The sequence below is a fragment of the Pocillopora damicornis genome, chromosome 7 (assembly GCF_964200805.1).
Source record: "Pocillopora damicornis chromosome 7, jaPocDami1.2, whole genome shotgun sequence".
NCBI classification, from domain to species: domain Eukaryota; kingdom Metazoa; phylum Cnidaria; class Anthozoa; order Scleractinia; family Pocilloporidae; genus Pocillopora; species Pocillopora damicornis.
The window spans coordinates 1,620,979-1,646,551 of NC_142676.1; the positions used below are offsets into that span (position 1 = coordinate 1,620,979).

Here is a 25,573-nt window from a genome sequence, read left to right on the forward strand (position 1 = left end):
CGGGAAACCCACTGGCGTTTGACCGTCGTCCGTGTTCAAGGGCTAGGGAATTTGTGCCTTTGCCTGGCTGGGGTAGGGAATTTGAACCGAAAGTGTCATGTCTTTCCAGCGGAGATTTGCTCGAGGGGTAGAAAGTCACGGTTGTAGAATTTGCCTTTTACGAAAAAGTTGGGTGGGTTGGGCATTTGGGATATTGAAGCTTGGATTTGAACGATACATAAGAAGGAAACTGGAAACGGGTGAACAATTGAAGTTTTTCTGTCTTCATAAACGCCTTGGGGCCGGACTCGATCACGAAGTGAGGCAATATTGTACAAGGACATCAAAAACTCGCAAGAAGCTCAAAGGAGAGACTCAACAGACTCAGTGCTATTAACATTTTATTAAATAAGGCTAAGCATTAAAGGTTACAAAGGTTACTTTCGTGCTTTAGTACTTGACTTTCGGATCCTGTCTGTTGTTAATGTTGTCGAAATGACTTATTTGCCATTTCTATCTTACTCATGTCATTGTGTTGTTCTGTTTTCTTCATATTTTGCTTATTTTCTGTTTTATTTGTTTATTTTGTGTTTTTTTAATTTTGTTTATTTTATTCGTTTATTTTCTTTGCTGTGTTAAATTTTTTTTTCTGTTTTTTCTTTAGCAATTATTTTTTTTAAACTCTTTTGATATATTTTGCTTTGAATTTACTTGTGCTCTTAGCACTTTTTTCTTTCAAGTCTGATAGACTTTTCTTTTTTTTTTTGCTTGCTTGTTCTTTGTTCTCCTTTTTTTTTTAGAGCTCTTAGCTAATAATAATTTTGGTCATTTATTTGTTTGTTTTGCTTAACCGTTGTTTTTTTTTTTGTCTTTTTTTTTACGTTTCTTGTTTCAAACTTGCAACTCATGGTAAAGTTAAAGGTGTTTGGTGACAAAATCCGGTATACCTGCAAACAAATGGCAGAAAAAAATTACCACAACTAGTGATTTTTCTCTTTATTCGAGCATGTATTTTAGATATCTATACATTGATTACCACCCTGTTCTAAGTCTCACCTTGGATATCATGAAGGTACCTTTTGGACGTTGTCATAGCAATCCTTTGCTTCATTTCTCTACTGCAAAAACAATCAAAAAATTTCAGAGTAAGATCAGGAGAGGACAGGAGAGCTTAATTGTTAAGCGCTGGGCAGGAGGGAGGTTTCAATCAGCCAATCACCTTCCAATTTTGTAGTTTAAATCAAGAGCGACATTAAACAATCCCCCCCTCTTTTGTCAGTCGATTAATGCAAAGTTCCCTTTCTTTCATTCCTAGGCTTTTCTTCTTCTCTCAGAAATTTTAATTGTTATTATTAATTTATGGTAAGACTTCATGTCGTCCAATTTGGTTGTAAGTAATCGTACTCATCGCGTTCGTCCAATTTTGTTATCACTCGTATGATTACAAACCGAACTGGATTCCACTTAGTCCTGCTAACATTACTAATTGTATTATTTCGTCTCTGAATAACTTTGCATATGAAATAATTGTGTCTTTTTTGCTTGTAAAATCCTTCTTTATCTAAATTTTTTTCAAAACGGATACAACAAATATTTACACTCACTTGAGAAATGGACGGAGGAAAAGACCAAGTGCCTTCAGTTTCCTTTGTGGTTTGAAGATGATGCATTTAGACAAGCGATCCAGGAAGCTGAAAAGGAAAAGAAAGAGAGAATAATACATAGGTGCAAGTAGATATGGAATTTATCTTCCATTGTTTGACTTCTCACTGACTCCTGAGAGAGAAAACAGAATCCTGACGTCAAAGAATCTATATCATGTTTGCTTGCTTATCAAAATCATTTGGATTACCCGGTCTTTAGTTTTTCATAAATTTTTGTTCTCAGCTCATCCTTGATGGTGCATTTTTCACTGCCGCCATGAACGACAATCAAAAAGTGATGCGTGTCCACGTACGTGAGGATAAAAGCTTCAAGGTATCTGCAAAAAAAAAGACATTCTATTGTTGGTAACCGTTGTGCAAACATATTACACGATGCAACATAGAGCCGGTTGGAAAGAGGCTAATCGGACACGAGATTTGATAATTCATGATAGCACGAGAAATCCGAATTCAGTAATTGTTTCACTATACATTTTCTTGCGCTTAAGACTGAGCTTATATGATTTTGATACTTACGAGATGAATTCTCTCACGGCCTGTTTGAATTCCTTCTTATTTTTTAAATGTTCTTTCTTCGGAAGTTTATCTGTATCTATAAAGATGATATCTTTGCCGTCTTCCGTTTTAACTCCTATAAAAAAAAAGAAGAGAAATTACGTGTATTTACATCAAAACTGAGAGGCATACAGCGCACAAGTCTAAGACCTTACTGACGCGTGATAGCATCATTTCATTTCATCCTGGAGTGCCATCAAAAATAAACCAAAAAAGCCAAAATAAGGCAGTTGCAAATAAATATTCTGGCCTTGGTTTTAAAAATCAGTATGAAACCCTAAAGCTTTATACAGTCTTGAGCTTAAATGATAAATGAATCAGTACCCAGACGATATAAGGCGTCTTCATATTGATTGGACTCTGGAACCTCCCTGTCAAATGGGATCTCTTCCGTGACTTGGTCATCCTGTGCGTTATCACTGCCGGGGCTTTCCTGCGCAGATGTAGTCACCGGTGTTGCGAATGGCTCCTTGTTTTTAAATGCTTAAATCAAGAATAGCTTTTAGTTTTGTTTTCTCTGTGGAGAAACCCAATTCAAAAGATAGGTATGTTTTCTTAACGGAAAGTAGCTTAAATGAAACCAAACAAATGCTACATACTATTGTAATTAATCACCAAGTTTAAAATATTTTCACACGTCTAATTGCAATCGTTTTCAGATTGAAAAAAAAAAGATCTAGCCCGGTGAACATAGAACAAGAGTGTCGAAAGTGATCTGCAAATTCCATTGAATATACAACGCTGTGTGATTGGTCAGGGAAACTCGCCACACTGTTTTAACCAATCAGATGCAGGACAACACTTAAAACAACCAATAAGGCTTCCGACCAATTGACTCCGGTTAAACTAACAGCAAATAACAAACACATCAGTTCTTCTTATTAGCTTTATATAAAACTTACGACTTCCTCCGTCCAGGTTTGAGCTTCCACATTTATATGTCGGCCACTTTCCTTTCCGGGCTAAAAATATTGGGGGAAAATATGTATAAGATATGTAAATAAGTTACTTTGAATATTTAGATAAAGAAAAAGGACAAAGGACGAGGTTACTCATCATGTACGATACACGAGGCGTAAAAATGACCAGTAGAACGAAACCTCCACATAATGACATTGGAGGTGGCTACACCATGCAACAAAGGATTTATTTTATGACTTATATTGATTTTTGACGTATATGTAAGTTGTTATAGCCTTGCCTCACTTAGCTTCGCTTTGCCCGCCCTGCTTAGATTACCCCTTTACCGTTTTGAAATCGAATCCAATCTTTTAAAAAACACATGACCGTAATAGGCAATTTACTAGTGTATGTGACTTTTATAAGGTGTAAAGCCTTGTTGCGTGCGTCGCTTCCCCTACTTTTAGGACTTACAAGGCCCAATTTCCAACGGTTCCACAACGTTTTTGTCTAGAAAAGACAGTGGATATTTTCTGTTGCTTTGTTGCTTGGCGCAATCGTCATCTGATTGTCCCTGATAAACAACAGTAAATGTTACAGGTGTTAATGTTTTTGACGGAGGATGTTTCAATGAAGTATTTTAAAGCATGTTTACGATGCTTAATGTAAAGGAGGCTGTACCCAGGCCGAGATAAAAACTTGTGAAATTGAAGGGTTTCTGCCAAATTTGTAACTCCGAAACTTTGTTCTTTATTGTAAACGATTGCTATTTAGGTCATCAGCCCTCGTACTGTTCAAGCTACAATTATTTTATCCCATCACCTTAGCTTACGAGAGAATATTGATACAGTAGCATTTATTTATACAATATCGATAGAGGGCTAAGCGCGCTCAGCCTTTTCTGGTGCGTCTCTAGAAGCGATTACTGAATCCTCGTGTGTATATTTAGAGTAAACGCGCAAGGTCTCATCCTTTCACTTCTAGAGGAGGAATATGTAAGGTGTTGGACTGTGTGAGGTAATATATGTCTTACCTCAGAACTTTTGTCGTCCTCTGATGTTTCATCCTTCACTCTCCACGCCATTAGGTTGGAGAAAATTGCCATACCAAACGAAGTGCTTGGCTCCGCATCAGGAAAATTGTTCACCATATTATCCTGTTTTGCAGGACTGTTCTTCTTCTAAGGAATAACAAAAAAAATGTCAAACTGAGCCGCAGATTCGCCAGAGGAGAACCAGTTATAGCTAGAAAACTAGAAGCAGCCACACCTACAACAGATCTTCACATGATATTTACTGAAGAAAATAAAGTTTCCTGTTGTAATATTTCGCCTGCAGAATCTTTGCACGGGTTCATAAAAATCTCTATGGCTCTTTTTATCTCTTTAGTAGATACCATTGCTTTGGTAGTTAATTATAACATGTGCTGCATTTACGTGCTTCAGATACCCGGTTTAGACTAAAAGTCGTAAATGCAGATTGATTTCAATAGATTATTACGCCTAAAAACTGTTTCGATTGGATAGAGCTTCTTACAGACCTCTTCAGGTGAAAAGGGACGAGGCTCTGCCGAGTTTTCAACTGTATCGAGGCAATCGTCTGCGGCGGCAAAATTCTATAAAAAAAAAGAACATCTACATAAATTAAATTTCCTTAACATCAATGTAAGATGGTTTACAATCCACTGTTCCAGTACCGTAAACGGAATTAATTCCTGAAAAGACTCACGAAAACAACATGATGGTCTCGTGTTGAGGTTCAAACGTCTCACAAGGTTATTATAATATCCAGATAAACTATTGCCTTCTGCTACAGTCCTACCTCAATGGATGCTTTTCCAGGCTCTTTACTGGCATATTCTTCGGTAGAAAGTCTTTGACTATTTGTTCGTTTCGGATTATCCGTCGGACACAATGCTGAAACATAGGACTTGACCGAGACGACCGAACCGTTTTCTTCTGAAGGCTGTGAATAATTAGGAGGCTTATATGATAACGATTGCATATGTCGGACAGCAGTTCCAAACAGGGTGGAATCTCTAGCCTCTCCAGGCTAAGAGTCAATAATTATTAGGTATGTGCAAGCAATAATCTTATTAAACTGTGAGCTTGTTTTTTTTTCCTCTCCTTTTTTCTAAACCAAAAGATTTCAGAGAAGTGACAGCAGTTACAAGATCCGTTAAAACCCGTTTAAAAGGTAATGGACTCTTAGAGTAGACAACGCCCTCCTCCAACCAAACAACATAGTGAATATGGTTGATTTCCTTTTTCGAGCAAGTGTACATTTTACTCAAGAAGGCTGTAAAGTCATTTTTGGAATCACGACTCTAAAATTATGTCTGTTTAAATATAAAACATTCATCCAAAGTTTTGAAATTAACGCCAAAAACAGAGTGCCAACTATTTTCAGAGCGTAAAACACTGTTGCGTGCTGGTAAATCTGTTATTGGTCTCCTGGCATATTCAAGTTTTTGACTGCGAGTTTTCTCAAAAGGAGTCCTTAAAGAGAGTTTTCTCCGAACGTTTTCGCGAAACAAAAAAAAACAAACAAACTGGACTTTTTCGATAAACTTTAAATGTCTAACCTTTCTTAACTGCGTCGGGAAACTAACGCTACAAAACATCTGAAATCATATTGTTTCATTCTAGAAGAAATTCTGAGGACCAGAAGAAACAGACATTACATACCTCCATGAATGAGGCCTATGGTAGATTTCTAGCGCGATTTTCTTTTTCCGACAATAAAGCTGTAATGCTTAGGTAAGCGGAGAAATTAATCTGTTTCAATTAGTTTCGTCACGCTGTCGTAACAGATTGATGACGTGTTCTTTTTTAGCGAAAGTAAATATTCGAAATGTGAGCAATAATTGGATGATTGGTTGAATGGAAAGTTTTGTGTTTTCCGGAATTAAAATTTCTTTCTTATTATCAATAAGTGTAGAATAGTTAAGACCAAAATGGAAGCCTGACTGATATCCTAAGCGGAGTAACGAGGTGATATGCTTTAAGTTTGATTGAAAGTCATGCGCGCGCGCAAAGTTAAAAACAGCAACAACAGCAACAACAAAGAAAACAAAACAAGAAGCAGCACCAAAACGTCTGTCTTTCCGTCTGTCTGCATGTCGTTCTGTCTATATGTCTATGTGCTTCTTTGTTACCGCCTCTGCGCGGCACGCTTGAGAAATTGTTTCTCGATTCGTTTGAGGTTTATTTATTGGTTTGTCTGTTTTTTTTTCAAGCAATAGGTACCGCCTAGTTGTCAAAGTACTTAAAAATGTCTATTCTGGACTATTTACCGTCTTAACTGATGGCGAAATATAATGAAGCTACGTAAATTATTCTTCGAATGTTGAACGTTTCACTGATACCTTTATGCAGTTTCACGCAGCAGTGACCCGCTGTCTAACCCCTCAAGGCGCGATGCGACCGGGTGGGTCAAGTCTTTAAAAGGCTTCGTTATCGATTACCAAAGATCATGCTATTCGTTATCACGCCCCATAGGACTATCACTGATTCTGAGAGGGGTGCCTGGCAGCATATCCACCTAGTCCCCGATCCCCTTTAAGCAAACCACCGTTACAGTCTCGTGGAGGAGAGATCAGGGCGAAAAAAGAAGTGTTCAAACAAAGACAACCCAGATCAGACATTGTGGGCAGTTCTGCCGGTCTTGGATCGGCCCTTTTGTTCTTCAGCGCTAATGTGCACGAGCAGGTACATGGACTGATCCGACCTTACCAGCAATCAATTAATTTTATTTTCTCTGAAACAACGGCATATTTTCACAAGTTATATTAATCATTTTATTTCAGGGAACGATAGAGAACAACCCTGTGAGACCCTTAAATTTTGAGTCGTTTGATCTTATAACACTACTGCCTCTTGTGTTGAATAATTGTGTTGTTTTACCTTAATTTGCTGTATTAAATTTAATCTTCATCCAGTTGAACTGATCGTAGCTTGAATGGTTAAATTATTATGTACGCTAAGCCTGATCTTCCACATATGCTTTTGAAAAAGTTAATTGGCGATCTCTATAAGAGCGGTCCTGGGCATTTCGCATCGGAAAAAATTTTTGCCACAAACTTTGCACAATAAACTATCTTGGGTAGTAAGTAAATAAGGCCACATTGGTTTCTGGAAATACGTCAAAAAAATTTTTATGACAGTTCTCAATAATCAAAGCTGTAAAAGCCCCTTTTTGACCTCTTGCGACATCGTTATGCTCATTAAATAATGACCTCTGGGAGAATCGAATTTTTATCCCAGAAATCGTAGGATTCCGGTTTTAACTGCGCATGTCTACATGGTTAAGCTATTGCCTCCGGTTGACTTCTGCGCGTGCTCAAAACAGAGCACACGGTTCTTTACGCCGGCGGAAGAAGAAAAGAACATAACTTAATTTTCTGTACGTGAACTTACGACTCATCGTAATTAATCGAAAATGTAATTTACAAACCAGAAGAAAATACCGAGATTTTATCCAGAGCACCTTCTGGTGCTCCTGGAGGTTTGGAAGTGAAAGAAAAAGGGATAAGTAATGGGCCTTTAACGTAGCTTTTACGCTGTTTCCAGGTTCCCGCGTGTGGTAAATCGATAGCAAGCTATTAATAGTTAGTGAAGATGGACTTTGAGAAACCATAAGTGCAGCAGTGTTATCTGCTTAAAGAAAATTGGGCTTAGAGGAAATGAAAAAGGAATAATGACAAACTTAAGAAGCGATTGGTTTAGATTCCAGAGAATTCCTACAACAATATAATAAGTTTTACTTTTGGAGGGGTTGTCTGCGATGCAACCCAAAATATGTACGCATCATCCTTTCTTAACTCGATATTTGCATGTTTTGTCAACTAAATATAAACAGAATGTAATTCTCCATATATTGGTAAACAGTTTCATTTTGAATGTATTAAATTCTGTTGAATGTTTCTGATCATAGTTAATTGAACACAAATACACAAATATATTGACACGGAATTTTGAATGACAGATATGTATATTGTAATTGTAAAAAAAATGCTTATTATAATGCAAACCAGCTGTAAATGTAGCATCGTGTAAAACCTTCATACTTAAGGACCTCAGCATTTCTATGGCCAGCTATCTCAAGTATTTCAGTCCCTGTTGACTGCTTGGTTAAATTAGTGTTAAAGTATAGGTGATTGAAAAAGAGGATTTAATGTGTCGCAAGATTCATGGATAAATATGAAACGATTACCTCCGTGTTTCCATCGGGAGTGTCTCCTTGTACCCGAGTCGTGGGTATAACGGATCTTTTGAGTAGTTTACTAGCGGTAACGCAGATAGTGAAACTGTGGCCTGAGAAGGGCTTTGGAGGGCGACAGACCTCATTTCTGTTTTTTAAGAATGCGACCCTTTTCTTCGCGATTTCCTTATATATTTAGCCTTCTCGATTTCTTCCTTGATACTGAATACTATCATGCTATTCTGATGTCGAACTCTTTTACATTAGTACATTTCCGTACGCTCGCAAGACCTCTACAATTCTTTCCCTTCTGCTTTTCACTTAAAACAAATTACTATGATGGTTTATTTCTAATTACACGTCTTTGACATCAACGACAGCAATCCATCGTTCCATGAAGAACAGCTTCCCGCCATTGCAGTATGCAGCGGCTTTGGCTGGATGTTTTCTCACACATCGACAGGCAGTTTACAAATGAAAACTTCCACGCAAAAAAAAAACAACAGCAACAGTAACAACAGTAAAAACAATTCAAATTTATCACTGTTAATGCTTCACTTCCGGCCCGATCGATCCCTTCCGTAAATCACACTTCCTATGTAGAGTCTATCGTTTTCCTATAAACCAATCAAAAAATTGAATTAATCGAGTCTCCGAGAGGTTATTTGGCGACCATACCGCTGACAAGGAGCCAAAATGACACTAGCTTCGATATTGCGTAACACACTACATGCAGCAAGAAAACTTTTGTATTCCTTAATGAAGGAGTTGTCAGTAATCGGATCCTTACGTTTGCGCACAGATTTCTGGGATCGCCACGGGGCAAACATTGCAACTCGCTGGAGAGGAACGCATGGAGAAAGATTGTTTGAACGTCCAAAGAGGGATTTTGGCGAGAGATAATGGCTTTTCCGCGGAATTACCACGAATTATGTTATCAAAATACCGAAAAACCTTCTTTCCTTGCGTAAGGTCTATCGTAAAATCGTCATCGCATAATGGTCTCGAAATATTACAAAATTAGCCATGAAATAGCTCATTTAAGTATTTTCAGTAAAGCCTTTCTTTATACTTGTTCACGTATTTAATAAACAAATTACGACGTTTGAAAATATACCACCTCAAAGGAGAGATGTCGTCGCCAGCGGCGATGGAAATTATTTAAACATAAGGATCCTGTCAACCAATCATACAATTGGGTGGGATAAGTCTAAAATTATAACCACTAATTGACATTACCACCAGCGCCTTTGTTTGGAGGCCTGGCACGGAATAGAGTAAATAGCGTCCGTTGGTTGTTCTTTCGTGACAGGATTCTTAGGTTTAGCGAAAATGTGCCCCAAACATGAGGGTCCTGTCACGAAAGAACAATGATCCGACGCTATCTATTCTATTCCGTGCAATGACTGTGATCACGAGTGCATCGGACAGACCAAACGTCAGTTTGGTACATGTATGAAAGAGCACCAAAAAGTGGCGTTCTTTTGCAGAAAAGAAAATTCAGCTTTGTCTGAGCACATATGCCACACCAACCCTACAATTGGGCTGGACAAGTCTAAAATTATCAGGAGAATCGACGTTACCACAAGCGCCTTTGTTTGAAAGCCTGTCACGGAATAGAATTAATAGCGTCGGTTCACCGTTCTTCCGTGACAGGGTTCTGAGGTTTAACGAAAATATGCCCCAAACCTGAGGGCAATGACTGCGATCACGAGTAGATCAGACAGACCAAACGTCAGTTTGGTACACGTTTGAAAGAGCATCAAAAAGTGGTCTTCTTTCGTAGAAAAGAAAATTCAGCTTTGTCGGAGCACATATGTCTTACCAACCAAATAATTGGGTGGGACAAGTCTAAAACTATTACCACTAATCGACGTTACCACCCACCAGCGCCTATATTTGGAAGCCTGTCATATCAACTCAGCCCACGCTTCTTTAAATCATGATGATGCCGGCTTACCACGTGACGTTTGTTTACAATTCGTCAGAGAAAAGGGCAGCTGTAGTGTTTGAAATTTTCATACAGATTTGAATAGCTTAAGCTCTCTTAAGTCAAATATAAAAGAACAGAAACTAATTTTCCAAAAGAGTTTCTCAATAAAACGTTGACTGAACGCTCATTCATCATTATGATATTCGATACCTTTTTGGTCACGAGACAGAATAATTTGCCAGATTTTAGCCGTTTGAAATGTTTACAGTATCAACCAGTGTGTTCTAAAAGCTCGGTCCTACTATATTTTCTTTTTGAAGTAGTTAAAATCTAAGATTTGTGAAGCTACTGATGATGAATGGTCGGAGTTTGCTTAACAGACTAATTTGCATAATTCTGCTGTCACGCAAGCAAAATTACCAAAAGTTTGAAGTCGCTATGGCGAAGGAAATAACAAATAAGTGCAAGATGTTTTTACATTTCTATGTTTTCAAACATCTAAATAGAAGAAATCAACCAAAATTTTTAATGGTCCGGTCTGGACTTGAGGAATATCACCCAAGAAAGAAAGAATACTTTTGACCACTTTAGAAAGATGTCTAACGGGTGTTTTTTTCAAATAAATTATGGCGAAACCTCTAAATACACTCATATAAAGATTGAAATACTTTCCAAATCCCTCATATATCACACAATTTAGGAATACAAACGTTTTCGTGCTGCAAGTAGTGTGTTACGAGGAGCGAGCTTGTCAACCTTTGAAATTTTCGCAAGATGTCAAAAAAGGGCCTTTTACAGCTTTGATTGTTAAGAGCTCTCGAAAAATTTTATAACGTATTTCCAGAAACCAATGTGGTTTTATTTACTTACTACCAAAGATAGTTTAATGGGCAAAGTTTGAGGAAAAACTTTTTTCTGATGCGAAATGCCTAGGACCGCTCATACAGAGATCGCCACTTAAACCAAGAAAAGATTAGACTAGAAGCTTTGAGTTGCTAGTCAAACCAATACATTTTCACAGAGAAAAAGCAAGTAAGAGTGGTTTCTAGCTCTGGATTTCCGTAATGGTTACTTATACGATCAATTAGTTAAAAAACAAGTCTCTTTGCTTATCAAAGGCTTGTTAGTGTGTGACAAAAAAAAATTCACAAAACGATGGCAATCATAAGAAACTTTCATTCTTACCAAGGGACGCCAATAACCACAACCCCTTTGAACAACTATTGATGAGAGAAAGACAAACGACTAAACAAATTCATGAACGCTAAAATGACACACAACTGAGTTCTAAGCAGAAGTACCGCGTGTTCCTGGTTCAATCTTATTATCGTGAGGACTTCAATTTAATGTTCATTTGAAACCATTATCTTTGCTTGTTTCGTAGTGTTCTGATTTTCATCTACAGAGTTAGGAGTGGGCTCTACCTTGTGCCATCTGTTGACCATATCAATCACGTTTTCTTGCTCTGCCCTCTGGGTGAGAATTCTGGGGCACATGAGGAACAGAATCTTCTTGTAGCTCCGGCGGTAGTTTTTGTTGCTCAGTCCGTAGACAACAGGATTCACACAGCTAGTGGCAAAAGTAAGAAATGCCACAGCGTGGTGTTCTTCAGAGTCCGGTCTCATTTTTCCTGCAAACACCAAAAGGGCAGTTATCTGATTCGGTGTGAGGCAGATCGTGGAAACAAAACAAACAAAACCAATCATCCGTGTCATTTTCCCGCGAAGTTTAGCCTTACTCGCCTGTGACGTCACTGCTGATGTCATAACCATTCTCACCATGTGGATATAGAGCGCAATCATGGCGAGGCAAGGGAAGAAGGTCATCATGGTAATTTGAAAGACAGCCAGTAGGACACGAAAGGTGGAGCCTGGCGCCAAGATTCGATACTCACACATTCTCCTGGAAGATGGGAGGTACACTGTTTCAATAACGGCCGTACTCACAGTAGCGAGAGAACACACCCAAGATACAAGGATGTAGCTAAGAACCGTTCTCTTGGTCATAGTCATGCAGTAACTGAAAGGTTTTACGACAGCAAACCAACGGTCAGCGGACAAACCCAGACAAATGTATGTTGAGAACATCACCAAGTGGAAAAGAAGAAAACGGCTCCATATAAACCGGCAGAATAACTCTCCCAGAACGGGGCTTTCCGGGTAGGGAAACAAATTACCATAGATATAAGCAGGGTTAGTAACCAAGCAAATACCGATCGACGCATCAGCGACGGCCAGCGAGAGAATCAAAATGTTGTAAGATTTCTTTAACAGCTTCTTTTCCCAAACGAAGACTAGAATAACAAGTGTGTTTCCAAAAAATGCAAACGTGGAAACAACAGAGTAAACAGCTCGATGAATGGGGCTTATGTTTCCAACACTACTGCTCAAGGAAGAGGCTTCAGACGTTGCTTCCAGAGAGGAATTGTTCCAAGTTGAATTCATCTGTAACCGTTGTTTAGACGCAAACCTTGGTTAGAACATCGAAGCCACTCGCTTTGTTTTGAACGGCGGTAGACTGTGATACCTTGCGGATCTCCTATTTCACATATGATAAAACAGTTCAAGTAAAATAAAGTTGAGGAAATTCGCTCCAAAATTTTATTTTAAGAACAAAAAAAGTGAGTGCATTTGTTTTCCGTATTTTTAAAAGTTTGGCATTCAAAGACTGATCAATCGCGATAAGAAAAAAAGAATAAAATCCCAATTAAATGATCAAAAACGTTAAAATGTTTTTTCCGACCAGAAACTTTGTTACATTAAGTTTGCTTACGGAGAAAAATTTATACATCCTACAAAAGTAACTAATACCCTGTTCACACCAAAGCTAAAACATGTTTTACAGTTTTTTTGGCGAAACACGATTTAAAACTGTTTTTTGTTTTGTTTCTCCTTCTCAAAGAAGTTCATCCGGCTGGCTCTGATGTAAAAATTTAGCAAAATGAAAATATAATCTAGTGATTACTTGAAAACCCTTATAAAATTCGTTTTTTGTTTTTTGTTTTTTTGGTTTCCATTGATAAATTTCATTCTCTAAACATGCTTTGCTCGTGTGAATGCGGCGTAAGAAACTTACCTGCAGTCCAGCAATGTACCATACGCCAGTTATGCGATCTTTGAGCAACAAAATTTCCAAGTTTCTAAATAAATCTACTGAAAGCAACCATACAGACAGTTTTCAGTCACAAGACACTCGAGAACCCAGTCACGAGACGTAAATACAATTATCAAGTGGGTAAGCGAGAATAAAAAACGGCGAGTTTTGGTTGAATAAAAGAAGATTCAAGAGCAGCACAAAAGGAGGGTTGATTGACATCCTTAGCCTTGTTTCCACAGATTTTGAGGAGGAAGTCTTTCTCACTGTTAATCCTTTGTCTTATTACGTAATGATACTTCAGTTAAAGCAAACATGCAATATTCCGTGCTCAGACAATTGACTTAAATAATTTTTATAATTGTTCTAAAAATAAAACATTTAAAAAAAAAATCACTTCACTCAATCGCTTTATTATGTCTTCAAAGTGAATGAAAATATATCAAATATTGAGTTTTTTCTTTTTCTAGTCAGTCAAAACTTGAAAATGGATCCCCGTGTGTTACACAATTAAGTTGGCACAGAGTAGTATCAAAAGTTGAAGAAAAAAACCCTTTTGGCCGAATGTTGATTTTTGAAACATTTTTTGAGATATGAAGAAGAGTGTGAAGGCCAGCTATGAAAATTGCCCACTCAAACTTGAAAAGCTCATAACTCTTGAAGTAGACTTCAATCAACAATCAGCCATACGGTTTTTTTTAGCACAATAATTGCTGATTCACTTCCCAAACATTGTTTGCCGAAACAATAAAATACAAGCACGTACAAATGTATCATGGGGAAGACACATGAGTAGTTTTCTCTGTCTCCTCAATTGTGATCTTTGTGATAATTGTGATAAAAAAAGAAAATTATCGAATTCTGTAGTCTATAAGCTTTAAAGTGATATATAGTTTTATAGGGATCAGCTCAAAGTACTCGCGTTAATAATAATTTTCTGTGATCCATCCGTAATCTTAAAGTTGTTCAACATGCTTAATTTCCTTACTTTGAAACACCAATTCGTAGTTCCTACGCTTTTCCATCTGCTTCTCTGTAATTGGTAGTAAGCTGTCATCATTTTTTTAACCCACTGACCCTCAGGAGTCAAACATGGAGCTCACAAGAATATATGAAATGATCACCAACTAAAGAAGCCCTTATTTTGTTTTCAACAAATTATCCTTGTCGCCAGTTTAGTAATGTGCAGAAAACATTACGGAGAATATGCATATTGATAGGTAGATCCTGAGATTCTTTCTTATTTTAACCAAAATAAAGGAGGCCCATGCCCCTCCCCTAGATCCGCCACTGTATATTACCCCTCTTCTGTGGAGCCTGTTTTTATGAGGTTATTCCATCAATCCCCAAGGGTGACCACTCAATACAGATTTGGCTGTAGTGAGAATTACAAAAATCATTATTTAACAGAGTGATAAAACTTGGATATAACACCAAAATCACGTTTGGTAAAAGAAATGTAAGGTCGTATTGCACGTTAGTAAACCGGCCTTCAGATCTGGAGGGTTGCAAAGTTTAAAGTGATAATGAAGTTTATAGCAGGTTGTCTGAATATAGAAGATGACGTAAGCTTCAACAAGTCTTTTATTTGTTTTTGGAGTTTTCCAAACATATTGGCATTCCATCCAAAATGTCCATAACAATTTCTTCTTCTTTTACAAACTATTATATATTTTCGAATAAGTAAAGATTTGGTAAAACATTTGACAATAAAAATCTGCGATAAAATATTATAAAACATGACACGACGTTTCGACGTTTCCAGAACGTCATTATCAAGTAAACTAAAATAATAAAATCGAGTATATATATAATGAAGCGGTGAATAAATTACAAAGCGTTAAAAGTTAAACAAAGAGTTTAGCCCTAATGGAATCGCTCTGGGTGTTTAAATTGGGCCTTATTGTTCTTATGTACCACATTTCATAAACAAGACAATCCCATTATATATTTTCTAGCTTATAATTGACATGGTGCCTGCCGCAACATTACTTTTAAAATCTATTAGACAATATATGTACTGGAAAAAACAAAAATTAACGGATGCTAGTGTCTTTCTCATCCATACTCTGAGATGTCACAAATTGCGTGACATCTTATAGATCGGTTGCGAAAGAGATTGTTACAAAGGGCGTAAAAAACGCGTTTCATTTGCGTTCAATTCAGTATTCCTTTGGCTTTGAGGTCATCAATCAGCTTCTTGATGGCGTGTTCAATAGCGCCTTGAGTGCTTTGGTAGTGTCTGGCTTCAACACTTGTTTCACTCTTCACATCCCTGGCGGTACCGTCATACACCCACTCAAGTTTATGAATTCGACCTTCAGCTCTGTATTCGATCACACGATCCTTGAACTTGAGCTAAACAGAAGGATAATTGATTATGATGATGAAAAGAAATCAAGTCTCCTTCGCTCAATACCGGCTGATTTCGAAATCCTCTAAGCGCGTCTACGGTATTTGTCTGCATCATTGCCCTCCAAAATCATCCACGATTTAGAAGCAACTAATACCCGAACTTTTCCATCAAAACATCGTCATATTTTTTTCAGGTCCAATCTTAAAACTCCGAAGAAAAATTTTGGTTTTGATAAAACATCTTTTAAAAACCAGTTTTCTCTTAGTTCTCTTGGTCATAGTCATGCAGTAAAACGGCTCCATATAAACCGGCAGAATATCTCTCCCAGAGCGGGGCTTTTTGGGTAGGAAAACAAATCACCATAGATATAAGTATAGGTAATCACACGAGGCCAAGTACTATTAAGGATTAATTGCACGAGAGTTTTCAAAATTTTCCAAAATTGCCCGAGTCGCAAAGCAACGAGGGCAATTTGGAAAATTTTGAAAACTCAAGTGCAATTAATCCTTAATAGTACGAGGTCTCATGGGATTACTTGTTTATCAATAAAGGGAAAAATTTATACGAAGGAAAATCACGCGCGCAGTCTATTTTTAACAAATTTCAAGATAACGAACGGTTGCTATGCAACGGATTAGCCAATCATTAACAGGTAATCATGCCCTCTCTTGATTACTAAAAATGCCCTCGATTAAGAAAAAATGCCCTCTCTCTCAACCAATCAGCGCTCAGTAATTTTGCCCTTTATTGATAAGCAGGGTTAGTAACCAAGCAAATACCGGTCAACGCATCAGTGATGGCCAGCGAGAGAATCAAAATGTTATAAGATTTCTTTAACAGCTTCTTTTCCCAAGTTTGTTCTAGTTCGAAGCTAAACATGATCTCGATCAGATTTTGATTCATTTCGTAAAATGCTTTTGTGCAGGAGATGAATCCCACATGAAGACAATCAAATACGGACGAACACGTAAAGTGACTGGCTTAAAGGGATCGAAGACTGATAATATATTGAGAAGATTTGACTAGTTTGATTTTCCACATTTAGATATCGAGGTTTGTGCGACTTTGCGAAATTTTAATTCATGGAGAATAATTTCCCCTTCAAGTCTACTCTAGCCGTTGGCGTCAATTTCGCTTATCTTGTATAATTAACACAAAGGTCTATTTCCTAGAATAAGATACTTGTAGCTATTACAACAGTTTCGAAAATACCAAGAAAATGAAAGAGGGATTTTTCCAGGTCATGACATCAGAAAATGTAAAACAAACTTGCCATCAAACGGAACTGACTTAAATAAACGTACTTTAATTGACAAACCTGCTTTTTTCTTTACTGCCTTCGGTGCAGTTTAATGTACAGTTTTTATGATTTTGCTAACAAGTCCATTCATGGAAAACTTTGCGATGCAGTGATCAAATCCTTCGATTAAGAATCTTTCCGATCTTTCGCGTGCGTTTAAAGTGAGAGTGATAATTTTCATTTACGTTAACTCAAAACCGATCTAAACAGCGACGTAAAGCTAGCCCTGAACAATATCAACTGCAACAGATCGTTAAAACAAAAAATTTGACGTAATGATCGAATCCTTTGATAACAACCGTTTCGATCTTGCTTAAGCATGCATTTAAGGTGAGAGGGTGGTGATTTTCATTTCGTTAGCTCAAAACTGATCTAAACAGCGACATAAAGCTAATCCAGGTTAACATCAACAGCAACAGATGGTTAAAACAAAAAACTTGAATAAAATACCACGACATCGCTTACCTGCCCTGACGCGCCAGCGACGCTTTGAAGGAAAGAATGCAAATGTGCGATGTCTTCAATAATATTCATGATGGCCTGCAAAATATAAAATTTATCAACTTGTTAGCCTTGTTCATCATTTCTTCCGGTTGATCGAAAATTTTGGACAGATTGACTCATTCACAGACTCACAAAATACAATTTTACCCTTATGTAAAAAAAAGGAAGCTTTGTATGTCGAGTCAACTCTTGCAATAAACATCACTCTGTTAATCTCAGAAATATATGTAATTTCTACCTCTAGAGCCCAGTGCTTCTCCGATGACTTAGCGTAAGAGAGGTCATTTATGAGTCCCAGTGAAAAATATTATGTGTTGGTCTCAGCATGATCCCCGATGGGAGGTATTTCCCAAAATAACTGTTTTATTGCCCTTTGTGACTTCATAGGGAAAGACCCTAAAAAACAACGAATGAAATGAGTTGACATTAGACAAGCCCAGTCGGGGGTTCTCAGTCATTCAAGTATCCGGGGTCTCTATCACTCCGCAAACAAGGCCAAGGCATTTTCGTTGAAAAAAAAGAGGAAAAATTATTTAATTTTTCTTGCGTTTTTGGTGTTTGGTGAGTCGATATAACTAAACAGCTCTAGGGAGTATGAGGCTTTTCCCATCAAACTTAATCACCTTTGCACTTTGAGCAAAACCTAATAAACGAAAACTTTAACAGGATAGCTACTGATACTGAGATAGTAAAATGCCAAGTGCAGAAAGCGAAAAATACATCACCTGATCATAGTTTACTGCGTTTATAGCATAAAAGCAAGAAGGAGAAATTACTGAGTTTTTCTTGCAGTATTTTTTTCTTAGAACCCTCGAATAAACGCTGCATTTGTTTAATTACGCACGGCATTTATTCCAGGGCACAATTAAGTGATAACTTTGCTTCCACCTGAGCGATTTAGGGAAATTATTTATCGACTGGGGAGGAGGGATGGAGGAAGTAAGAGTATTTTGTATTCATATGTTTACAATGAAAACGGAAGTGCTGATGGTCGTCGCTAACAGAATATAAAGAGGGGGGACTGGAGACTTTCAATAATTGGGAATCTGAGCCTTCGGAGAGGATCAGGTAAATTTCATTGTGACAGCCAAAATCATCCGGCAAACGGCAAACACCCCCCCTCTCAGCCCTCCGGCGATAGATAGTTAGTACTGTACAATCTCTTAGTAAAGTCACGGGCGGCATTCGTCTCGTACCTGAACCTTTCACGGTCAGTTACAGTTGCACGGCAGGATCTGGGTACGAGATTAAGGCGACGTTTCATAGAATGAATATATATATGTATATGCTAAGCAAAAACGAAGGGATTTTTCAGTTTCCATCACATTTAAGTTTCCACAGGGAGAAGGGAGTAGGGGGCCACTTTTGAGTATATAATTATATCATAATCACGTGGAAAACTCAACTGCTGATGTAGCAACATTTTGACGCAGACCACTCAAATTTTTTCTAAATATTGACTATAGAAACCACAAGGGAGATCTTTCATACAACTAAAAAGCTGGTATTATATAGTTTTATAGTAATCAGCTCAAAGTACTCGCTTTAATAATAATTTTCTGTGACCCACCCGTAACCTTGAAATGGTTCAACATGTTTAATTTTCTTATTTTGAAACACCGATTTTTAGTTTCTACGCTTTTCCATCTGTTTGCCTGTAGTTGGTAGTAAGCTGTCATCATCTTTTCAACCCATTGACCCCTCGGAATCAAACATGTGAAGTTCACAAGAATCTATGAAATGATCACCAACTAAAGAAGCCCTTATTTTGTTTTCAAGAGATTGTCCTTGTCGCCTCTTTAGTAATGTACAGTAAACATTACGGAGAATATGCATATTGATATTAGAGTGTAATAAAAGGTGGACAGAGAGCATCGTTCTATCAACGAAACCATTTTAAACGACCTTGAGGAACTGGATGATAAATTAACATTAACATGAACTAGTGAGCATGCGTGTTGTCAACCTTAGGAGTATGGGGAAGATCGCACGGAATCGAGAGATAAATAAGTTCAGAAAGAAAGAGGGAGGGGGGTAGGGTGGGTCTGGAGGTAGAATGACAAGGAGGCTGTTTTCAAGGGAGTGTCACCTCGCAAAAATGTCATTTTTCTTTCAACAGAGTAATACAGTCGCACCTGTTCGGCCATCATGTATTAAGCGGTCGCTTATGTCCACCTCTATTAAGCAATGTGGTCACCTTTGGGTGAATCCCAGCGGCCTTTTTGTATTGTCTTTCACCCATGTTGAACAATCATTTAAAAAGGAACCACTCAATTAAAACTAAGAATCATTTTTCAAATAAAATTAAATCCATGTTTCTCTCCCGAAATCAATGTTAGTAGTATTTTTGGGCAAGTGTTTGTTCATAAGTGGCCAATAATGGCATAGAATGGCATTTTTAGTTGTTTTATATATATCAGAGGCGGATCCAGACCTTGAGCTAAGGGGGGAACCCCGGTTTTTTGTCGCTTGCCCTGTCGGCTTTTCTTCCTCCTAAGATTCTTTTTTATTTTACTCAAAATAAAGGGGGCACAGGCCCCTCCCCTACATCCGCCACTGTATATTACCCCTCTACTGTAGAACCTGTTTTTATGAGGTTATTTTATCAATCCCCAAGGGTGACCACTCAATACAGATTTGACTGTAGTGAGAATTACAAAAACCATTATTTAACAGAGTGATAAAACTTGGATATAACACCGAAATCACGTTTGGTAAAAGAAATGTAAGATCCTATTGTACGTTAGTAAACCGGCCTTCAGATCTGGAGGGTTGCAAAGTTTAAAGTGATAGTGAAGTTTATAGCAGGTTCACTGAATATGGGAGATGACGAAAGCTTCAACAAGTCTTTTACTTGTTTTTGGAATTTTCCAAACATATTGGCACTCCATCCAAAATGTCTATGACAACTTCTTTTTCTTTTACAAACTAGTATATATTTTCTAGCTTATAATTGACATGGTGCTTGCCGCAACATTACTTTTAAATCTATTAGACAATATATGTACTAGAAAAAACAAAAATTAACGAATTCTAATGCCTTTCACATTTATACTCTGAGATGTCACAAATTGCGTAACATCTTATAGATCGGTTGCGAAAGAGACTGTTAAAAAGGGCGTAAAAACGCGTTTCATTTGCGTTCAACTCAGTATTCCTTTGGCTTTGAGGTCATCAATCAGCTTCTTGACGGCGTGTTCAATAGCGCCCTGAGTGCTTTTGTAGTGTCTGGCTTCAACACTTGTCCCACTTTCCACATCCCAGGCGGTACCGTCATACACCCACTTAAGTTTATGAATTCGACCTTCGGCCTTGTATTCGATCACACGACCCTTGAAATTGAGCTAAACAGAAGGATAATTGATTATGATGATGAAAAGAAATCAAAAGTGTCCTTCGCTAAATACCAGCTGATTTCGAAATCCTCTAAGCGCGTCTAATGTATTTGTCTGCATTATTACATATACCCTCCAAAATCATTCACGGTTTAGAAGCAAGTAATCCCCGTACTTTACCGTCCAAACATTACCATATTTTTTTCCAGGTCCAATCTTAAAACTCAGAGGAAAAGTTGGGTTTTGATAAAACATCTTCTAAAAGCTAGTTTTCTCTTGGTTCTCTCTCATAGAGGCAAGAGAAAGGCCTTTAAAGAAAAACTAAAGATTTTTAAAATTCCAAGTTTTTTCTCGTTGATCTCCTTCGAAGCTCAACATGATCTCGATTAGATTTTGATTCATTTCTTAAAAAGCTTTTGTGCAGGAGATGAATCCCACTTGAAGACAATCAAATACGGACGTAAAGTGACTGGCTTAAAGGGATCGAAGACTGATAATATATTGAGAGGATTTGACTAGTTTTGAATTCCACATTTCGTTATCGATGTTTGTGCGACTTTGCTAAAGTTTAATGTATGGAGAATAACTTTCCCTTCAAGTCTACTCTAGCCGTTGGCGTCCATTTCGCATATCTTGCATAATTAACACAAAGGTCTATTTCCTAGAATAAAGCAAGAAAATAATAGAGGGGTTTTTCCCAGGTCATGACATCAGAAAAAATTAAACAAAGTTACCATCAACCGGAACTGATTTATGTGTTTATGATTTTTTTAACAAGTCCATTCATGGAAAACTTCGCGATGCAGCGATCGAATCCTTCTATTAAGAATCTTTCTGATCTTGCACGTGCGTTTAAGGTGAGACAGTGGTGATTTTCATTTCGTTAACTCAAAACCGATCTAAACAGCGACGTAAAGCTAGTCCTGAATAATATCAATTGCAACAGATCTTTAAAACAAAAAATTTGATGTAATGATCGAATCCTTTGATAACAACCGTTCCGATCTTGCTTAAGCATGCGTTTAAAGTGGGAGAGTTGTAATTTTCATTTCGTTAACTCAAAACCGATCTAAACAGCGACGTAAAGCTAGTCCTGAACAATATCAAATGCAACAGATCGTTAAAACAAAAAATTTGATGTAATGATCGAATCCTTGGATAACAACCGTTCCGATCTTGCTTAAGCATGCGTTTAAAGTGGGAGAGTTGTAATTTTCATTTCGTTAACTCAAAACCGATCTAAACAGCGACGTAAAGCTAGTCCAGGCTAATATCAACAGCAACAGATGGTTAAAGCAAAAAACTTGAATAAAATGCCATGACATCGCTTACCTGCCCTGACTTGCCAGTGACGCTTTGAAGGAAAGAATACAAATGTGCGATGTCTTTTATAACATCCATGATAGCCTGCGAAATATAAAATTCATCAACTTGTTAGCCTTGTTCATCATTTCTTCCGGTTGATCGAAAATTTTAGACAGGCTGACTAATTCACAGATTCACACAATACAATTTTACCCTTATCTAAAAAAAAGGAAGCTTTGTCTGTCGAGTCAACTCTTGCAATAAACATCACTGTTTAATTCTCAGAAATATATGTAATTTCTACCTCTAGAGCCCAGTGCTTCTCCGATTACTTAGCGTCAGGCGTCAGCGAGGTCATTTATGAGTCCCAGTGAAAAATCTTATGTGTTGGTCTCAGCATGATCCCCGATGGGAGGTATTTCCCAAAATAATTGTTTTATTGCCCTTTGTGACTTCATAGGGAAAGGCCCTAAAAAACAACGAATGAAATGAGTTGACATCAGACAAGCCCAGTCGGGGGTTCTCAGTCATTTAAGTATTCGGGGTCTCTATCAATCCGCAGACAAGGCCAAGGCATTTTCGTAGCACAAAAAAGGTAAAATTATTTAATTTTTCTCGAGTTTTTGGTATTTGGTGAGTCGATATAACTAAACAGCTCCAAGGAATATGAGGCTTTTTGCATTAAACTTAAACACATTTGCACTTTGAGCAAAACCTAATAACACGAAAACTTTATAAACTCAGTTGATAGAACCAAACTATCTTGTTATACCCACCACCGACGCAACACATAGTTTCTTTAGAAACTTACCTCCTTTAACTAATAAAATCAGCCTTGTTACGCTCAATAAGCAGCTGCCAAATCGTGTGGAATAACCCGCAGGCTTTATGAAAAGGTATACCTCGATCACCCGCTGCTTCAGACAAACTGTGATGTTATCATTCAAAAACATTTTTATCGCTAGCTTTGGCTGAGTATATGAAAGCCACTGTTATCAGGATAGCTACTGATACTGAGATAGTAAAATGCCAAGTGCAGAAAGCGAAAAATACATCACCTGATCATAGTTTACTGCGTTTACAGCATAAAAGCAAGAAGGAGAAATTACTGAGTTTTTCTTGCAGTATTTTTTTCTTAGAACCCTCGAATAAACGCTGCATTTGTTTAATTACGCACGGCATTTATTCCAGGGCACAATTAAGTGATAACTTTGCTTCCACCTGAGCGATTTAGGGAAATTATTTATCGACTGGGGAGGAGGGATGGAGGAAGTAAGAGTATTTTGTATTCATATGTTTACAATGAAAACGGAAGTGCTGATGGTCGTCGCTAACAGAATATAAAGAGGGGGGACTGGAGACTTTCAATAATTGGGAATCTGAGCCTTCGGAGAGGATCAGGTAAGTTTCATTGTGACAGCCAAAATCATCCGGCAAACGGCAAACACCCCCTCTCTCAGCCCTCCGGCGATAGATAGTTAGTACTGTACAATCTCTTAGTAAAGTCACGGGCGGCATTCGTCTCGTACCTGAACCTTCCACGGTCAGTTACAGTTGCACGGCAGGATCTGGGTACGAGATTAAGGCGGCGTTTCATAGAATGAATATATATACATATGCTAAGCAAAAACGAAGGGATTTTTCAGTTTCCATCACATTTAAGTTTCCATAGGGAGAAGGGAGTAGAAAGTTTTACGTAAGTACTCCATCGGAGATCACTAAAAAAAAAAATAGATTGTAGCTCTCCATCCGATAATTCGCAGCCTATGGATGGCGTGCATAAGAAGTTACTGTAACCCTTTAACCTGGAAGAGTGACTAGCATCTAATTTCTCCTTACATCATCTCTTCAGAATCAAACAGTAAGTCAAGAGAATAAAGTAAATGATTGCCAAATTGAGAAGCTTTCGATTGCTAAACAAATTCTCCTTATCAACATCGAAGGAAGTGAATAAAGAACAGTATAGAGAATATGCTTGAAAACGTATATTAATGCTTGAGTGTTGAGGGCCAAGAAAAACCTTTATTTCGATCCTTAATTGCAGCTGACGGTTAAAAATAAAAAATGTTAAAAAAACTTTATTTGTTGTGACCCATTTAAATTCCATACTGCTAAGATGAATACATCCATGGTGACACAACCGGTTTTAACAAAAATAGAGACTGGTTTAGTTGCTTCAATAAAGATCTATTTTATGTTCTTGCTTGAGCTTCCGGACCAGGTCTTTGACGCCGTGTTCAAGAGCGAGTTGTACAGTGTAATAATGCCTTCCTTTCGCCCATATTCCAGTGGCATCATCAGTTGCCACTCCGTCACACGCCCAGTTACCTGCTGTGAATGTTTCTCTCTCTGTTTTGAAGCTGAACACGCGACCCTTGTAAGTAACCTGAACGAGGCATTTAAAAAGTTATAAATCAGTAAATTTTAACGTAACACAACCAAAATCCTTCCGACCCTCCCCTCCCCCCCCCTTCCCTTCGATGATTAATGACTTGCCTCTAAAAAGCTACAATACTAACTAAAATGTATTTGAATATTTGGTTCCAAGTGAAGTAGTAACTCTGAAGAAAAGTGGAAATGAAGGAAGGAACTCGAAGAGCGCAATAAAAATAGAGCATATGATAACACGATTGAAATAAGAGGAAAGAAAATGAAGTTTGAGTTTTTTTCTGGTCCATGACCTGTGTCCGAAAGGGAAACAAATTCAGAATATGAATCGGTCCACAAGGAATAACTAAAAGTAAACCGAGCGATTCAAAATAAAGTTTTTCCAAAACCAAACTGTTTCTCCTTAAGGGGGCCACTTTTGAGTATATAATTTCATCATAATGACGTGGAAAACTCAACTGCTGATGTAGAAAAGTTTTGACGCAAATCACTCAAATTTTTCCTAAATATTGACTATAGGAACCACAAGGGAGATCTTTCATGCAACTAAAAAGCTGGTATTTTCTGTTGTCGTCTCCAGCTTTTCTATGCTTTCGAGCTAAGGTGTAATTTTTACACAAGGATGAATATAACTCAGTACTTTTTCTAGATATACAGTCACTAAGGTAAGGCACTGACCTGTCCGCTTTCACCGTACTCAAGCGTGAGTTTTTTTAGCCAAGCGGCCAACTTATTGAATTCATCAAAACTTGGCATCGTGGCTGGAAAAAATGATGAAAATCCACTCGTAATTTCGATCAGGTGGTTGTAGAACACATGTTTTTTATTTCTTTTGGATGGATTAAATATACATACCTTTTGATGAATTCGACTACAGTTTCAATCTCTCCTTTCAACTGTTGGATTTAACTTCTTCCTGTAACTGCCAGGTATTTTAAAATAATATAGTAAGGATGAGCTCATCCTGTAGAGCCCAGATCTCCTCTGATGACGCAATATCACATGTCTAGTCTTTGATTAAATTTCATAAGACCCCACAAAAAGGGCCAAAATTTGCCGA

At 37.7% G+C, this 25,573-nt stretch overlaps 4 protein-coding genes and 1 long non-coding RNA gene across 6 annotated transcripts; all 5 read right to left on the bottom strand.

Annotated features, from left to right (window-relative positions):
* Positions 1–832: 832 nt before the first annotated feature.
* Positions 833–5,885, bottom strand: LOC113665753 (uncharacterized). The gene is made up of 12 exons (XM_089213251.1): positions 5,785–5,885; positions 4,919–5,062; positions 4,638–4,712; positions 4,132–4,278; positions 3,573–3,672; positions 3,101–3,160; positions 2,523–2,681; positions 2,160–2,274; positions 1,832–1,960; positions 1,584–1,670; positions 1,036–1,097; positions 833–926 (listed from the first exon to the last, which is right to left on the bottom strand). The coding sequence occupies exons 1-12, from the start codon at positions 5,788–5,790 to the stop codon at positions 895–897; spliced, it is 1,116 nt and encodes a 371-aa protein (XP_089069377.1). The 5' UTR covers positions 5,791–5,885; the 3' UTR covers positions 833–894.
* Positions 5,886–11,388: 5,503 nt separating this feature from the next.
* LOC113670953 (somatostatin receptor type 5) lies at positions 11,389–13,442 on the bottom strand. Its single transcript, XM_027187168.2, has 2 exons — positions 13,308–13,442; positions 11,389–12,770 (listed from the first exon to the last, which is right to left on the bottom strand). Exon 2 carries the CDS (start codon positions 12,674–12,676, stop codon positions 11,576–11,578), a length of 1,101 nt encoding a protein of 366 aa, XP_027042969.2. The 5' UTR covers positions 12,677–12,770; positions 13,308–13,442; the 3' UTR covers positions 11,389–11,575.
* Positions 13,443–15,329: 1,887 nt separating this feature from the next.
* On the bottom strand, positions 15,330–17,904 carry LOC149041965 (uncharacterized). 2 transcript variants are annotated; one of them, XM_089213254.1, is made up of 3 exons: positions 17,724–17,904; positions 17,447–17,521; positions 15,330–15,683 (listed from the first exon to the last, which is right to left on the bottom strand). In XM_089213254.1, exons 2-3 carry the CDS (start codon positions 17,513–17,515, stop codon positions 15,483–15,485), a joined length of 270 nt encoding a protein of 89 aa, XP_089069380.1. In that variant the 5' UTR covers positions 17,516–17,521; positions 17,724–17,904; the 3' UTR covers positions 15,330–15,482. The 2 variants fall into 2 exon arrangements, with proteins under 2 accessions (XP_089069380.1, XP_089069379.1); XM_089213253.1 differs by lacking the exon at positions 17,724–17,904 and adding an exon at positions 17,633–17,721.
* A 2,413-nt stretch (positions 17,905–20,317) lies between these two features.
* On the bottom strand, positions 20,318–22,422 carry LOC149041966 (anti-lipopolysaccharide factor-like). Its single transcript, XM_089213252.1, has 3 exons — positions 22,339–22,422; positions 22,153–22,227; positions 20,318–20,829 (listed from the first exon to the last, which is right to left on the bottom strand). Exons 2-3 carry the CDS (start codon positions 22,219–22,221, stop codon positions 20,629–20,631), a joined length of 270 nt encoding a protein of 89 aa, XP_089069378.1. The 5' UTR covers positions 22,222–22,227; positions 22,339–22,422; the 3' UTR covers positions 20,318–20,628.
* A 1,705-nt stretch (positions 22,423–24,127) lies between these two features.
* Positions 24,128–25,511, bottom strand: LOC149041967 (uncharacterized). Its single transcript, XR_016188130.1, has 3 exons — positions 25,369–25,511; positions 25,192–25,274; positions 24,128–24,511 (listed from the first exon to the last, which is right to left on the bottom strand). It is a non-coding gene; the product is annotated as an uncharacterized LOC149041967 (long non-coding RNA).
* Between the last annotated feature and the right edge of the window lie 62 nt (positions 25,512–25,573).

Excerpts from the sequence above, each read along its gene's own strand:
- LOC149041966 (XM_089213252.1), bottom strand. The coding sequence starts at position 22,221 with ATGGATGTTATAAAAGACATCGCACATTTGTATTCTTTCCTTCAAAGC. Across the intron at positions 20,830-22,152 it reads TCACTGGCAAGTCAGGGCAG|CTCAATTTCAAGGGTCGTGT; the intron begins GTAAGCGATGTC and ends CCTTCTGTTTAG.
- LOC113665753 (XM_089213251.1), bottom strand. Across the intron at positions 2,275-2,522 it reads AGACGCCTTATATCGTCTGG|GAGTTAAAACGGAAGACGGC; the intron begins GTACTGATTCAT and ends TTTTTTTTATAG. Across the intron at positions 927-1,035 it reads GTACCTTCATGATATCCAAG|GTATACCGGATTTTGTCACC; the intron begins GTGAGACTTAGA and ends ATTTGTTTGCAG.
- LOC113670953 (XM_027187168.2), bottom strand. The coding sequence starts at position 12,676 with ATGAATTCAACTTGGAACAATTCCTCTCTGGAAGCAACGTCTGAAGCC.
- LOC149041965 (XM_089213254.1), bottom strand. The coding sequence starts at position 17,515 with ATGAATATTATTGAAGACATCGCACATTTGCATTCTTTCCTTCAAAGC. Across the intron at positions 15,684-17,446 it reads TCGCTGGCGCGTCAGGGCAG|CTCAAGTTCAAGGATCGTGT; the intron begins GTAAGCGATGTC and ends CCTTCTGTTTAG.